We start from the raw sequence: 16,994 nt of genomic DNA on the forward strand, positions 1-16,994 counted from the left end.
CTTCCCTTTCCCTTTCCCTTTCCTTCTCCCTCTCCCTCTCCCTCCCTCCTCTCTCTCTCTATCTCTCTTTCTTTCTCTCTCTCTCTCTCTTTCCCTTTTCCTCTCTTTCTTCCTCTTCCTCTTCCCATTATCTTACTATTGTAGACCAGAATGGAAGATCCTCCAGCTTCAGGCTTCTAAGGGCTATGATCACAGATGTGTGCCCCAATACTTAGAAGATTACAGAAATATAGGGAGAATAACTCATTAAAAATAACAATTCTTGGGACTGGGAAGGTGGCTCAGTGGTAGAGAGCTTGCCTTGCATGCACAAGGCCCTGGGTTCGATTCCTCAACACCACATAAGCAGAAAAAGCCGGAAGTGGCGCTGTGGCTCAAGTGGTAGAGAGCTAGCCTTGAGCTGAAGAGCTGAGGGACAGTGCCCAGGCCCAGAGTTCAAGCCCCATGACCAACAACAACAACAACAAAAATTCAGCTGGGACTGGTAGTGAATGCCTATAATTCTAGCTACTAGAGAAGCTAAGATCAGGAGGTTTAGACCAGTCAGGCAAAAAGTTTTCCAGATCTTACCTCAACCAACAAAAATCTGGGTGTGGTGGTGCATGCCTGCCATCCCAGCTACTTGGGAAGTGTAATAAAAGGATTGAGATCTAGGAGAGTCTGGGCCAAAAGCAAGACTCTCATTCCAAAATCAATGAAAGCAAAAAGGACTGAGGGCATGGCTCAAGAGGTAGAGTGCTTGCCTAGCAAGTACAAAACCCTAAGTTCAAACCTAGGTATCATCAAAATAAAATAAAATGGCTATTTTTCACATGCCACAGTCACAACAGAAATTTAGATGAGATAAAGAAGAACTTTTCTCAAGGACATTAACAGAAAAAGCAGCTGACTAGATACTTCTTGGATTTGATTAAGCAACCCTCTGACTCTCTTGTTTCATTGTTCTTTGAGACAAGGTTTTGCTGTGAAGCCTATGCTGGCCCCATTACTTAATCTAGGAGTTGGTCTACACTCTCAAGCCTTTTGCCTGAGCTGATGAGTGCTGGGATTCCAGGAATGTACCACTATATCTGACTGGCCTTGTTTTTCACTGTGAGAATCTCATCAACCTCAGTTCCTGTAACTGATCGATAGCACTTGGCAGGAAGCCTCAATCAGGACTATAATAATAGTTACTCAGGAGGTTCAAAGCCAGTCCAGGCAGGAAAGTCCGAGAGACTCTTAACTCTACTTAACCACCAAAAAGCTGGAGTGGCTCAAGTGGTAGAGTGCCAGACTTGAGCAAAAAAGCTCAGTGACAGTGCATAGGCTGAGTCCAACCTCCAGTAACCAGCACATACGCACACACACAGTTCATTTTCCCAAGCACAGAGACATAGATATTAGGTAAAGCTGGGGAATAGGGCTTTCTCGGGACATCCAATAGCATGAGGTAAATGGAGGGAGGAACTCCTTTCACTTTCCAGAACTGACCCTCAAATATTGTGGGCAGTGCCAGGTTTGTGGGACCTGCATCTACTACTCACAGAACAATCATTTATGCAGTGTCACCCAGCTATCTAGTGACAGAGCCTGAAGTCATGCCTGGGACCCCAGAGTTGGGATACCAGCCACGGTGCCATGTTCCCTGAGCACGATCAGAGACAGTGCATGTGTTTAATTAGTCCTTTCCTGTTTTGTTCTATTTTGCTTGGCTTTTTCACTCAAGATTGGCACTCCACCACTTGGGCCATCCCTCCCACTTGCGGTGTTGAGCTAACTAGGAAGACATCCCTTTACATGCCTCATGATTTCTCCAATTTACTTGCAGCCTTAACAGGAAATAATTTGTCAGGGCTGGGAAGGTGGCTCAGTGGTAGAGTGCTTGCCTTGCATGCTCAAGGCCCTGGGTTGATTCCTCAGCACCACATAAGTAAAAAGAAAAAAGCCGGAAGTGGCACTGTGGCTCAAGTGGTAGAGCACTAGCCTTGAGCTGAAGAGCTGAGGGACAGTGCCCAGGCCCAGAGTTCAAAAAATAATAATTTGTCATATAGTGATCCTGCCCCAGATTTAGAGTTCCAGGGGAATTTGAAGTCACTCTGAGGATCAAAGTGGCACAGAGTGGACTCTTCCTGACCTCAGCTGAGCTAAGGTTCCCAGGGTAGGGCAAAAGTCCCCTCAGGCCAGACTCCACCCTCAGCCATCCCTTCCAACTGGCCCAGCTCCTCCAAGTCAGGAGAGGGCAGGCCACCCAGCCAGGACCTTTCCTCCTCCTCTCAGTGTCTGGAGGAAGAGTCAACCCTAGTCCTAGGCAGTGTGGGACTAGGCGTGTACTTTGTGCCACAATCTTTGCAATCCAGTGCCATCTTTCCTAGCCAGGGCTGTAGAGGGACAGTGGATTCTGCAGCTCTGCACACTCAGTCCTCCACACACTCAGGCCTTAGGGGGGCCAGAAAAGGGTGGGGCAGGAGAAAGTGTCAGGGAGAGGAGAGGAGAGAAGGGGGGGAGGAGGGAAGGAGGAAGGAAGGGAGGGAGAGAGAGAGAGACCTGAGCTGTTCAGGTGTGTTTCCTTCCTGCCTCGGTCAGCTCAGGAAATTGCACGTGAGGCCCAAGTTTAGGGCCAGCAGAGGAACGATTATGGACACAGATCCCAATCTCCCAATCTCCCACACTACTTGACCCTGGAAACCCCACTGGAGGATCCAGGCAGAGACACTGGGGAGGGATGGGAGGAAGCCAGTGTGTTTGGAGTGACCAACTAAAGTTTACTTAGCCGGAACTTGGCGCCCCAAGATATGATACTCTTTGTTCCAGCTGTCTTTCTGCCCCCCCCCCGGCCCCGCGGGGTCCCCCTTCTATCTGGCAGGCTTTGGGGGTGCTTCTCCTTTGGCCTCTGGCTCACAACCAGGGGTGTGTGTATGGAGGGGGGGATACCACGTGACCCACGCGCTAACTGGGGAGCAGGGGACGCACCAGCTTTGGCCTTGGCATCTGAATTAACGCACGGACGACTTTTATGAAGTTAACAAATTTGTTGCTCTCCTCCCTGCCTGCCCCCCACCCCCACCCCCAAATTCAGGCCTCCCGATGGCTGGGAAGGAAGAGGCCCTGTCTGGGGCTGCGGCCCTGGCTTTCGGATCCAGAGGAAAGAGCCGGGCAATTCCTGGAGAGTGGGCCGGGAGGGCTGTGGGGGGACCCCACCGCGAGGGTGGCCCCGGGCGCAGATTCGCCACCTCTTGGCCTCTCCTGGCCTCTCCTGGCCCCGCCCCGCAGGGTCCCAGTCCTCCGCACCCCATAGGCAGAGGCGACCCTCCCCGCCTCCTCGCCCGCTCCGCGATCGCCCCGCCTCAATTCGCTTTAAAAGTTTGCTCTGCTCGGGCGGGGACGCGCGGCCCAAGCGAGCCTTGGCTGTGTGTCTCGGGATGCTGCGCCTGGGGAGACTGTGCGCCCGCAGTCTGGGGGTGCAGGGGACCCGAGCCACCCTCTCTCGGGGTTGGCCGGAAGCGAAGTGGCCATATGTGCGCGCTCTCAGGTACCGGGCCCGGGAAGAGAGGGGGCTGGGCAGTTCCCCTCCCTCCCCTGCCTGCCCCCCTCCCCCACCCTGCTGGAAAAAACTCGGGGGTCCCGCTGGCAAAGCCTTCGCTGGGGATTGGCCTCACTCCAGCTAGCAACCCCAGGCTGTCCAGTTTTGGAGGCTGCACACTGAGGAGGAGGTACCCCCCCTCCTGCCCCCTTCCCCCCTCCCCTAGCACCTAGGTAACTAAAAAAACTGGAGATGGGGGATGGGGAGGGAGCTGCTGTGGTCCTGCTCGGACTCTGAGTTCTAGATCAGAGTCTAGATAGTTGTTTTCCTGGCATACTGGGCCAGGCATTGTAGACCAACTTTGGCCGTCTATCCTGAGGGGCAGGGGCAAGGGCCAAGACTTGGGCCTAGCCCTCAGGACACCGCCTCTGAGTTGGGTCCCTTTCAAGGATCAATTTGGGGATCAGTCCAAAGTGTCTCCTACTCAGGCCTCTAAAGATAGCAGTCTCTCCTATTTCTTTCCAATATTCAAGTAGGAGTATCTGCTCCTGGGCCTACTTTCTTGTCCTCAGTGCAAAGCTGGGAAGGGGGCTGGCATGTCAGGATGTAGTAGAAGCTGGTGTCTCAGGAGATTGTAATGGGAAAATCCCAGGTTATGCTGTGGGACAGGGTCAGTGTGATGTGTCCTCACCAGCGAGCAGGGGGGCGCCTGCACAGCTCAGCCTTCCCTGCCACCCAGCCCCAGGCTCCATTGTCCACAGCACATGGGCCTGGCTGTGGACAGGGGAGCAGCAGCTTACACAGAGTGGTGTTTTGATATTTGAAAACAGAACATTAAATGTTGGAGTATTGAAAAGAGAAGTTTGAGAGACAGATTTTTTTTTTGTATCTTAAAATTTTACTTATTTATTTATTGCCAGAAATCAAGCTCATTCTTGAACTTTTTTTTTGTTTTTTGTTTTTTGGTTCTTAGAAACTCTCAGAAACTAGAAGTGTGCAATTTTATTATTTATTTTTCTGTACTGTAGATTTAACTCAGAGCCTCCCTTGTGCCAGATAAACACTCTACCACTCAGCTACACCCCCTCACTACATGCAATACTTCATTTACTATTTGTTGACATTATTATTCTCATTATTATTATTAATGATACCAGGGTTTGAATTTAGGGTTTCAAACTTCCTAGGCTGGTGCTGTACCACTTTAGCCACATCTCCACCGTGGCTTTTATTTGGTTGGTCATGGGGCTTGAAATCAGGGGCTGGGAGCTGTCCTTGAGCTCTTCTGCACAAGGCTAGCGCTCTACCACTTTGAGCCACAGCACCACTTCTGTTTTTTTAGTGGTTAATTGGAGATGAGTCTCATGGGGACTTTTCTGCCTTGGCTGGCTTTGAACTATGATCCTCAGATCTCAGCTTCCTGAGTAGTTAGGATTAAAGGAGTGAACCACCAGCACCTAGCTTCCCTCACTCTGTGTGTGTGTGTGTGTGTGTGTGTGTGTGTGTGTGTGTGTGTTGGCACAAGGGCTTGAACTCAGAGCTTGGGCTCTGTCTCTTAGATTTTGAGCTACTGAGCTCCACTTCTGGTGGCTAACGAGGTAAGACTCTCACAGACTTTTCCTGTCCTGGCTAGTTTTGAATTGATATTCTCAGATCACAGCCTCCTCAGCATGAGTCACTGGCACGTGGCTGCCCCGGCTTTTTGCTAGTTATTTTGGAGATGGAGTCCTTCGAACTCTTCTGCCAAGATCGGCCTCAAACTGATCCTCCAGGCCTCACTCTCCTGAGTAACTAGGATTACAGGTGTGTGCCACAGGCGCCTGGCTGCATACAGTACTTTAACAGGGCTGTACTGTATATTTTGTGGAAACTCAGTGTATCCTGGCTGGGGAGTGAATGAAACCTGAATGAAGGGAGTTGAGTACCCTTCTAGCCTGCCCTTCTGTGTTTCTCCTCCCTACAATGCCTACTTATACTTCCTGCACACACCCCTACCCTCATCTCAGGACTTGAGACCTCTAAATAAATAAAATTAATTCCAAAAGTATATATAAGTGCTGCATTAAATCAGGCCGCTAGGGCTACTTAACAACATTTTGACCTTTGACCTTTTTGTGTGTAAACAAAGTAGGTTACTTACCTCTTCCACACCTGTGATCTCAAAAGATCTGGGAGCCAGGCCTCAGAGAAATCGCCTTTTAAGAAGAGCCTTTGGTCTCATAAGAGAGTTCCTGAGAGTCTGGCCTAACTTCTTCCCATCCCCCTTACCCCATATCGTCCTTGTAGGCCCTATATCTGCTAAAGGGTCCTTTATTTGAAGCTTCAGACAACTTAGACGTTCAGTACACATTTTTTAAAATTGTTATTGTAAAGGTGATATACAGAGGGGTTACAGTTACATAAATCAGGTAATGAGTACACTTCTTTTTTTCAGTACATATTCTTGAGAACATTTGCTGTGGAGCCTCTAGTGGACATTGTGAGAATAAAACCAAGGAACTTGGCAGTCTGGTGACAGGAAGAACTAAATCAAAATGATCACTATAGAGTGTTACGGGCCTTGTGGGAAAGGAAGCTCCGGGACTTCTGTTTTCTATGCTTTCAGAGCATGACCTACTCAGAAAGGTCATGCTCAAAAAGTAGCTGCTTTTCTGCTAGCCAACAACTCCAGGCATGTCACATCAAGTTCCTGGTTTTGCCTGACAAGAGCAAGAATTTGAAGGTAGATTATTACCACCACCACCACTACGGCCCCATCCTGCCTCCCTGGTCCTGGGGCTTGAACTTAGGGGCTGGGCACTGTACCTGAGCCTCTTTGTGCTCAAAGCTAGCATACTGACACTTGAGCCACAGTGCCACTTCCTGCTTTTTCTGAGTAGTTTATTGGAGACTAGAGTCTCTCCGACTTTCCTGTTGGGACTGGCTTTGAGTAGCTAGGATTACAACTGTGAGCCACTGGCGCCAGTTTAAGGCAGGTTATCTTGGATGACAGCCCTGGCTACTCTAACTACTCTTGAGTGGCCTTGGACAAGTTACTTTGAACTTGGTTAGTTTGTTGCTAAAAAATATCTGCTTGCTAGATTGGCTATTAGATGAACTTAAAGCCTGCTTCCCAACCTTTTTTTTTTCTTTTTTTTTACATTGTGCCAGTACTGGGGCTTGAACTCAGAGCTTTATGCCCTTAGCTTTTTTTGTTGTTGTTCAAGGCTGGTTGGCGCTCTACCACTTGAGCCACACCTCTACTTCTGGCTTTTTCCCCCTGGTTATTAGAGATAAGAGTCCTGGATTTTTCTTCCTCTAGCTGGCTTAGAACCATGATCTTCAGATCTCAGACACCTACATGTATGAGTCACTGGTACCTGGCCTAATACTTGATCTAGTATTCATCTTTTTTTTTTTTTTTTTTTTTCAGTCGTAGGGCTTGAACTCTGGGCCTGGGTGCTGTCCCTCAGCTCTTCAGCTCAAGGCTAGTGCTCTACCACTTGAGCCACAGCGCCACTTCCGGCTTTTTTCTTTTTTGCTTATGTGGTACCGAGGATTCGATCCCAGGGCCTCATGCATGCAAGGCAAGCACTCTACCACTGAGCTACCTTCCCAGCCCTTTTTTTGTTTTTTGACCAGATTGATCCTAGAAAACTAAGGCCTAGGGCTGGGAAGGTGGCTCAGTGGTAGAGTGGTTGCTTTGCATGCATGAGGCCCTGGGTTCGATTCCTCAGCACCACATAAGCAGAAAAAAAAAAAGCCGGAAGTGGTGCTATGGCTCAAGTGGTAGCGTGCTAGCCTTGAGTTGAAGAGCTAAGGGACAGGGCCCAGGCCCGGAGTTCAGGACCCATGACCGGACCCCCCCCCAAAAAAAAAAAGAAAACTAAGGCCTAGATCTCATATGTACCTTTGATTCTTTTTTTTTTTTGGGGGGGTCCAGTCATGGGACCTGAACTCTGGGCCTGGTCGCTGTCCCTCAGCTCTTCAGCTCAAGGCTAGCATTCTACCCACTTGAGCCACAGCGCCACTCCCGGCTTTTTTCTTTTTGCTTATGTGGTGCTGAGGAATCGAACCCAGGGCCTCATGCATGCAAGGCAAGCGCTCTACCACTGAGCCACCTTCCCAGCCCCTGTACCTTTGATTCTTATCAAGGGAAAAGTATCTTAAGTCAGCCCCACACCTGACTCCTAGAGACTCCTGAAACATCTCAAGGGGAAATTTGGAGTAATGACATCTCCTAGATAAAACTATTTCAGGCTTTCATAAATTTCCCCTATCTTTTTTTCCAGTGCTGGGGAATCTAACCCAGGGCCTTGTACATACTAGAGAAATCCTCTACCCCTGAGTTACACTTCCAGCCCCTCCCCTCCCCACTTCCCAGCCTCCTGTCTTCTTGGAAGGGTTTGCTGAACCCAAATCACAACTTTTGGTGTGCTTTTTCTACACATCCATAAATATACATACATAGGTATTTCCATTGGAGCTACTCAAAGTAAAGCCTCCACCAGTAGAGTATCTTGTGCAGTATCTTTATTGTAGCTCCTACTCCTTTGTAGTCTTTGTCTTTCATAGGCTGTAGATTCCCTCAGAGAGGTTATATTGGGTGGTGATCATGAGGCTTTATGGTATAATTACATGTAGTTAAATTTCACAGATCTTAAGTATATTGTTCAGTGAGTTTTAATGGCCCTACTCTTTCGTTGTTGATGTTCTTGCTCTATGGGAATACCACAGAACTGAACGATTTATAAGAGATAGAGGCTCACTTAGCTCCTCGCCCTAGAGGCTAGGAATGCAAGAGCATCACACTGGCCTCTGCTGAGCACACGCGAGAGCCTTCCCTCTGGGTCATGACTTGGTAAAGGAGATCACATGGTGAAACAGATCAGATATGCCCAGGAGAACACACTTAAAAACAAGGCAACTTGGGGCTGGGAAGGTGGCTTAGTGGTAGAGTGCTTGCCTAGCATGCATGAAGCCCTAGGTTCTATTCCTCAGTACCATATATAAACAGAAAAAGTCGGAAGTGGCACTGTGGCTAGCCTTGTGCAAAAAAAAAAAAAAAAAAAAATCTTAGAGACAGTGCCCAAGCCCTGAGTTCAAGTCCCAGGACTGGCAAAACAAACAAGAAAAGACAACTCCCTCTATAACCTATGTATCCAGGAATGGATCACTCCATTTATAAGGGTGGTGCTTTAACCATTCAATCATGTTTCCAGGGTCCCACTTACAAGTACCACTTATATATATACATCCATATATGTATATACACACATATATACATATATATGTATATATGTAATATGACTTTGGGGAGTAAGGATCCAATATGAGAAATTTGGGGACACCTATATTATTGTTTAACACCTCAAGATACAGGACAACCTTTTATTCTTTCCCTCCCTTCCTCCTCCCTTTTTTTTCTTTCTCTTTTTTTCCCTTTTTTTCTTTACTTTGCAGTCCTGTGGTTAAACTCAGGACTTTGCACTTGCTAGGCAAATGCTCTTCCATTTGAGCCACAATACCAGCCCTTTTTGCTTTAGTAACTTTTTTTTTTTGGTCCGGTCATGGGACCTGAACTCTGGGCCTGGGCGCTGTCCCTGTGCTCTTCAGCTCAAGGCTAGCACTCTACCACTTGAGCCACAGCGCCACTTCCGGATTTTTTTCTTTTTTTGCTTATGTAGTGCTGAGGAATCGAACCCAGGGCCTCATGCATGCAAGGTAAGCGCTCTACCACTGAGACACCTTCCCAGCCCATGCTTTAGTAACTTTTTGAATAAGGTCTTGAATTTTTACCTGGTTTGGCTTGGACTGTGATCTTCTTATTTATTCTTCCCATGTAGTCAAGATGACTGGTATGAACCACCAGCTTTTTTTTTTTTTTGGTCGTGGGGCTTGAACTCTGGGCTTGGGTGCTGTCCCTGCGCTCTTCAGCTCAGGGTGAGAGCTCTACCACTTGATCCACAGCGCCACTTCTGGTTTTCCAGTGGTTTATTGGAGATAAGAGTCTCACAGACTTTCCTGCCCGGGCTGGCTTTGAACCATGATCCTCAGATCTCAGCATCCTGAGTAGCCAGGATTACAGGCGTGAGCCACCGGCACCTGGCTCCACCAGCTTTTTATAGGTTCCTATGATTTTTTTTTTAAATTGGCCTGGGCTAGCCTGGAACCTCAATTCTCCCAATCTCAGACTTCCAAGTACATAGAATTACATGTGTGAACCTCCTCTCCCAGCTTTGAGAGAGAGAGAGAGAGAGAGAATATGTGTGCACATGTAGGCTGAAGTTTGAGCCTAGAGGCTGGCATACTAAGCAACAGCTCTACCACTAAGAGCTATATTCCTAACCTAATGTTTGTTTGTTTACATGAGATGTAAGATTTATTCTAAGTCCAACTTTTCCCACTTTTCTTTTTAAACATCATAGGTTTTTTGTTTTGTTTTGGTCTTTGAGCTTGAACTCTGGGCCTGGGCGCTGTCCCTGAGCTCTTCAGCTCAAGGTGAGTGCTCTACTACTTTGAGCCACAGTTCCATTTGCAGTTTTCTGGTGGTTAATTGGAGATAAGTCTCTGGATTTTTCTGCCCTGGCTGGCTTTGAACTTCTACCCTCAGATCTCAGCCTCCTGAATAGAGCCTCCTGAATAGCTAGTATTAAAGGTGTGAGCCACTGGCACCCGACTTTATTTTTGTACTTTTACTGACCACTGCTAAAATGTCCTTGAATGAAGAAAATGACTATTTACTGCTCTTTTTTTAGTTTTTATTTTATTACTATTTTTTATTGTGTTTGTCAGAATAGTACCCTCATTTTCTACAATAATAGCTAAACATTGTAGCTGGTGTAAATATATCACTATGTATGTAGGGAGATAAAAATAGCAACTTTAAGGTTGGGTGCTCACATTTGTAAACCTAGCTACTTAAGAAGCTGAGACCTGAGGATTGTGGTTCAAAGCCAGCCTGGGCAGCAAAGTCTATGGGACTCATCTTCAGTTAATCGCCAATAAGCTAGAATTGGTGCTGTGACTCAAGTGGTAGAGTACAGCCTTGAACCAAAAAGTTCAGAGACAGTGCCCAGGTCCTTAGTTCAAGCCCTAAATACCAGTAAAACATACACACAAAGTTAACTTTATTTTTTTGATAAAACAGCTATTATAGGTTCAGACTCAGCAGTTCAGTTTGTCCTCCTGGCCAAGCATCCATCAGCCAATCTATACTTATGTCCAGACCCACTAGCAGGCCAACCACTAGCATAGTGTCTAAGCAGATGAGGAAAACAAGCTCTCCCCCTCCCCCATGCAGCGCTATAGCATGTGGCTTGATGAAAGGCAGATGGGGTGGGTGGTGTGCTGGGAAGGCAAGAGCAAAGGACATGGGAAAGAAGAGCTTACCACTGCCATGAGCTTGGAGAGGCATTGGATCATTTATCTAGAACACTAAAGTCTTTTTTATATCCTTCCTGTCATAAGTTTAATGTATATTGTATCAGAGAAGCATATATAAATATATTTTTGGTATTGGAGATTAAGCACTGTTTTTCTGAATGTTAAGAAAGCTCTATCCCTGAGCTGTATACATCTAGCTAGATGTTTTTACACACACACACACACACACACACACACACACACACACACACACTCACACATATACACATATATTTGTACTAGTCCAGGGGCTTGAACTCGGAGCCTGAGTGCTGTCCCTGAGTTTTGTTTATTTGTTTTTGTTTTTTGTTTTTTGGTCGGTTGTGGGGCTTGGTCTCTGGGCCTACGTGCTATCCCTTAGCTCTTCAGCTCAAGGTGAGCACTCTACCACTTGAGCCACAGCACCACTTCTGGTTTTCTGGTGGTTAATTGGAGATAAGAGTTTCACAGCCTTTCCTGGCAAGTCTGGCTTTGAATCGTGATCCTCAGATCTCAGTCTCTTGAGTAGCTAGGATTACAGGTGTGAGCCATCGGTACCCGGCTGTTTTATATTTTTAATATGTCCCTGATTCCATAAGCAATGTTTGTGTGTGTGTGTGTGTGTGTGTGTGTGTGTGTGTGTGTGTGTGTGTGTGTGTGTGTGTGTGTGTGTGTGTGTGTGTGTGTACTAGAACTTGAACTCAGAGCCTCTTGCTTGGTTTTTCCACTCAAGGCTTGTGTACTACCACTTGAACCACACCTCCATTTCTGGATTTTTGTTGGTTAATTGGATATTAGAGTTTCTTGGATTTGTCTGCCTCACCAGTCCATGATCCTCAGATCTTAGCCTCCTGAGTAGCTGGAATTACAGGTGTGAGCCACTGGCACTTGGCATATCATTTGGTTTATGAAGTTTACATTTGTTATACCTGTCAGTACTTGTGTTCAAGCTACATGAGTAACACGTGCTCTTCGCCTACATTTTTTTTTTTTTGTCAGTCGTAGGGCTTGAACTCTGGGCCTGGGCGCTGTCCCTCAGCTCTTCAACTCAAGGCGAGTGCTCTACCACTTGAGCTACAACACTACTTCCGGTTTTCTGGTGGTTTATTAGAGATAGGAGTCTCACAGTCTTTCCTGCATGGGGTTGGCTTTGAACTGTGATCCTTAGATCTCAGCCTCCTGAGTAGCTAGTATTACAGGTGTGAGCCACCAGCACCCGGCGTTTTGCCAACATTTTTTTTATTCATACATTTGTACTTTTTTTTTTCCTCTGCCAGTACTGGAGCTTGAACTCAGGGGCTGAATGCTCTGTCCCTTAGTTTTTTTGCTCAAGGCTGGTACTCTACCACTTGAGTCACAGCTCCACTTCCAGCTTTTTGGTGATTAATTGGCAATATGAGTCTCTCAGACTTTCCTGCCTAAGCTTGCTTTGATTGTGGATCCTCAGATCTCAGCCTCTTGAGTAGCTAGGACTATAGGCGAGAGGCACTAGCATCCAGCTGCAGGACCGAATCTGTAACAGTGGAGTTGCTGTGTTGAACAGAGGACTTTTTTTCAGCTCTCTTGGATATTGTCCTGGAAATCCCGGACTACTGTGACTACAGCAGCAGCTAATGGTTGCCATTGTCCTAGTTCATTGCAATTCTTAGTATTAGGAGCACATGTTGTACTGTGCGACTCTGGAGGTCAAAGGGCAGCTCATTGTGATTTTAATTTACATTCTATGATTACCAATGAGATTGAGTATATTTTGCAGTGCTTATTGCTTATATTTTCTGTGCTTCTGTTCCTGTTCTTTACTCATTTAGTTGTGTTGCATTATTTGTCGTTACTAATTTGTGTTTTTTGAATGCTGAGGATTAACCTCAAGGCCTTGCATATTCTACTCTAGCACTTGAGTTGTACACTCAGACTTCTTTGTCTTTATTTTTTTTGGAGGGACAGGGATTTGCAGCTATCTTTTCCAAGCCTGGCCTCAAACTTGTCTCTGGAGTAGTTGGACTTACAAGTCTATACTTCACCCAATTAAATTGTGTGTGTGTGTGTGTGCTGGTACTGGGGCTTGAATTCAGGGTCTTGGCATTATCCCTGAACTTTTTGTTATAGGTTTGCACTCTACCACTCAAGTCACACCTCCACTTCTGGCTTTTTAGTGACTAGTTGGAGATAAGAGTCTCACAGACTTTTCTGCCTGGCTGGCTTTGAGTCTTGATCCTCAGATTCTAGCCTCCTGAGTAGCTAGGATTACAAGTGTGAGCCACTGGTGCCTGGCTGTTTTGTTTTGTTTTGGTCCGGACGTGGGGCCTGAACTCTGGGCCTGGGCGCTGTCCCTCAGCTCTTCAGCTCAAGGATAGCACTCTACCACTTGAGCCACAGCGCCACTTCCGGCTTTTTTCTTTTTGCTTATGTGGTGCTGAGGAATCGAACCCAGGGCCTCATGCATGCAAGGCAAGCGCTCTACCACTGAGCCACCTTCGCTGCCCCTGGCTGTTTTGTTTTTTAAAGGCAGCTAAATATCAATCTTTTCTCTCTTATGTATACATTTTCTTTCTTTTGGGGCTGGCACCTGGAGACCAGTAGGGGAAAGGAACAGAAGTCATTATTAGATCAGGCCTTGAAACCAAACAGGATAGTGATTTCGCTTTCAACTTCAAAGGCTCTGCTGATGACTGGCCTGACACTTTCCCAAGGGAGTAATGGCCTTGGCTGTAGAACTCCCGCTGTGGGGCTATAGGTACTGTATGCAATGGTTTCTGGCATTAGGAGGCTTTGTCCAGAGCCCGAAGCAGTTGAGGCCTCCAGCAGGAGCAGGATCTACCTGCCAACCTCTGATCCAAGTTCCCAGCAGGTAATATGTGCAGGAGGAAAAACAAACAGTTTCTCCCCTTAGACCTGTTTGCTTAGGTGTTAGCAATTGCCCTTATTCCAAGTGGCTGCTTCAGAGCACAGCTCTGCTGTGTGTGTTCTGGATCAGACACTAAATCAGACTAAATCAGAATGATTTAGTCCTTCTACTTTAGGCCAGCCCTAAGATGTCACAACTGTCCATCTAGATTCCCTAAACCGGCCCAGCCAGATCACTTTTGTTGTAGTTGTTGTTCAGGTTTCTCAAGGCTTTACATTGCTCTCACTAGGTCTATACAGGCAGGCATTGATGGTTTGACATGTTTATGCCAGCAGAGGTGAGCTAGGACTATGAGGGCAGAAGAAGGGAAGTATGAGGATGAATCAAAGCCACAAATGCCAGGCTCCAGTGGTTCAGTCCTAGCTACTCAGGAGACTAAAATCTGAGAGCCAACGTTTGAAGCCAGCCTGGACAGGAAAGTACAGGACAATCTTTATCCCCAGTTTACCACCAGAAAGCCAGAAGTGGAACCTTGGCTCAAGTGGTAGAGCTACCAGCCTTGAGCAAAAAAGGGCAGCACCCAGGCCCTGAGTTTAAAGCCCAATGCCGACACAAAACCAAACAAAAGTGACAAGTAAATTATGGGGTGAGTCTGTATATTTGAGGAGGACCTTGGTTGGAGGCTGTTGCTGAAAGGGCTCTCCCTGGAAAGGATTTTCAGAGGCTTGTGGCCTTCTGCAGGTCCCATCCTCAATCCCCAGGGAAGTCTGTGAATAGGCTGTGGTAGAAAGAGCAACATATTCAGAGAGGGATACAGGTTTGCCATCCATCAGTATCGGAACAAACCTCTTGCTTTTGCATTCTGAAAAAGTAGTATAAAGTCAGGTATAGTGTCCTAGAAGTTACTGGAGGCTGACGCAGGAGGATCAAGTTCAAGGGCAGTCTGGGCAACTTAGGGAGACCCTGTCTCAAAATTTTGTTGCTGGGTACTGCTGGCTCCCAACTGTAATCCTAGCTACTCAGGAGGCTGAGATCTAAAGATTGTGGTTCAAAGCCAGCTTGAGAATGGGCAGGAGCATTTATGAGCCTCTTGTCTCCAGTAAACTACCAGAAAAGGGCAGGGAAGGTGGCTCAGTGGTAGAGCGCTTGCCTTGCATGCATGAGGCCCTGGGTTCGATTCCTCAGCACCACATAAGCAAAAAGAAAAAAAGCCGGAAGTGGCGCTGTGGCTCAAGTGGTAGAGCGCTAGCCTTGAGCTGAAGAGCTGAGGGACAGCGCCCAGGCCCAGAGTTCAGGCCCTACGACCGGACCAAAAAAAAAAAAAAAACTACCAGAAAAGCCAAAAGTGGAATTGTAGCTCAAGTGTTAGAGCACTAGCCTTGAGAAAAAGAAGAGCAAGTACAGCCTTGAGTTTAAAACCAGGACTAGCAACAATGAAAAAAAAATGGTTTGAAGAAGAGCTGGGGATTATACAAAGACTTCTTGCGTATTCATTCACAATACTTAAAGAGGGGAAAGAAGAAGCCAGGAATGGTGGTATATACCTATGAATCCTAGCTACTCAGGAGGCCAAGGTAGAAAGATTGTGATTTGAGGCCAGCCCTGGGTAAAAACAAGATCTGATCAATAACAAAACAACGATCATTACCAAGGGGAAAAAAAAAGGAGATAGGAATGTGGCTCAAGTGTTAAAACACCTGCATAGCAAGCATGCAGCTCTGAATTCAAATTTTAATACTGCCCCCCCAAAAAAAATAGAAGGAGGGAGGGAAGAAAGGAAGGAAAGAGAATGAGAACAAACTGATGGGAAATAAGGAAATCCATTCAGTAGAGGAAGTACTTTGATCACAATTGGAAGTGGTTGCTCTGTTCATTTGAATGCAGTGTTTGTCAAAGGACAGAATTATAGCAGGCTTGTTTAAATATCTATTTTAGCTTTATTTTTGGCTCTAGAGTCAAGCAGCACTACATTCCATAACATCAAATAAATGTAGGGCTGGGAAGGTAGCCCAGTGGTAGAGTGCTTGCCGTGCATGCATGAGGCCCTGGGTTGGATTCCTCAGCACCACATAAGCAGAAAAATCTGGAAGTGATGCCATTGCTCAAGTGGTAGAGCACTAGCCTTGAGCTGAAGAACTGAGGGACAGCACCCTAGCCCAAAATTCAGGCCCCACAATCAACAACAACAAAAGTGATACAGAAGAGTTTGGTCGCAAAGATAGAGAAGGGAAGAAAAACAAAAGCAAAGTCAATAGTGAATTAGTCCTTTCCAAGTTACTTTCCGTATACGGTCTAGACACAGAAAACTGTAGAAAAATACTTTTAGTTACAATCAGGTTATTTTAGGTTCTGTGTGTGCGTATGCGCATGCATACACGCAAAGATTAAAGCAAAGCAGATTAATAGTATCCTGATTTGGAAATTTGGCTTTTTTTTTTTTTTGGGTCCGGTCATGGGGCCTGAACTCTGGGCCTGGGTGCTGTCCCTCAGCTCTTCAGCTCAAGGCTAGCACTCTACCACTGGAGCCACAGCGCCACTTCTGGCTTTTTTCTTTTTGCTTATGTGGTGCTGAGAAATCGAATCCAGGGCCTCAGACATGCAAGGCAAGCGCTCTACCACTGAGCTACCTTCCCAGCCCCTTGGCTATTATTTTTCCTGGCTGCTTCTTTTTTTTTTTTTTTTTTTCTTTTTTTTTTCTTGGGTGTCGTGGGGCTTGAACTCAGCCTGGGCGCTGTCCCTCACCTCTTCAGTTGAAGGCTGGCACTCTACCACTTGAGCCACAGCACCACTTCTGGCCTTATTTGTTTATGTGGTGCTAAGGAATCGAGCCCAGGGCACTCTACCATTGAGCCACCTTCCCAGCCCCATTCCCTGGCTTCTTGAAAGAGCTTAATTTTTACTGTGTTTTTGGTTTTTCATTTGTTTGTTTTTGCTTTCTTAGTGGATGTAAAATGGTGCTTCAGAATGCTTTTTTTTTTTGCCGGTCGTGGGGCTTGAACTCTGGGCCTGGGTGTTGTCCCTCAGCTCTTCAGCTCAAGGCGAGTGCTTTACCGCTTGAACCACAATACCACTTCCAGTTTTCTAGTGGTTTATTGAAGAGTCTAATGGACTTTCCTGCCCAGGCTGGCTTTGAACCATGATCCTCAGATCTCAGCCTCCTGAGTAGCTAGGATTACAAGCATGAGCCACCAGCGCCCAGCTTTCATAGTGTTTTAATTTGCATTTCATATGCTTGTTTGCCATTCATATATCTTCTTTGCAGAG

General features: G+C 46.6%; 1 protein-coding gene across 1 annotated transcript in view; it reads left to right on the forward strand.

The window, feature by feature from the left end:
- Positions 1-3,361: 3,361 nt before the first annotated feature.
- Acsf2 (acyl-CoA synthetase family member 2) overlaps positions 3,362-16,994 on the forward strand; it is a 31,171-nt gene continuing 17,538 nt past the window's right edge. The window contains exon 1 of the mRNA XM_070028341.1: positions 3,362-3,511. Coding sequence (XP_069884442.1) covers positions 3,402-3,511 — 110 coding nt within the window. The 5' untranslated portion in view covers positions 3,362-3,401. The remainder of the gene's footprint in view (positions 3,512-16,994) is intronic.

This window comes from Dipodomys merriami, unplaced genomic scaffold (assembly GCF_024711535.1).
Source record: "Dipodomys merriami isolate MVZ:Mamm:240054 unplaced genomic scaffold, mDipMer1.0.p SCAF_19, whole genome shotgun sequence".
NCBI classification, from domain to species: Eukaryota; Metazoa; Chordata; class Mammalia; order Rodentia; family Heteromyidae; genus Dipodomys; species Dipodomys merriami.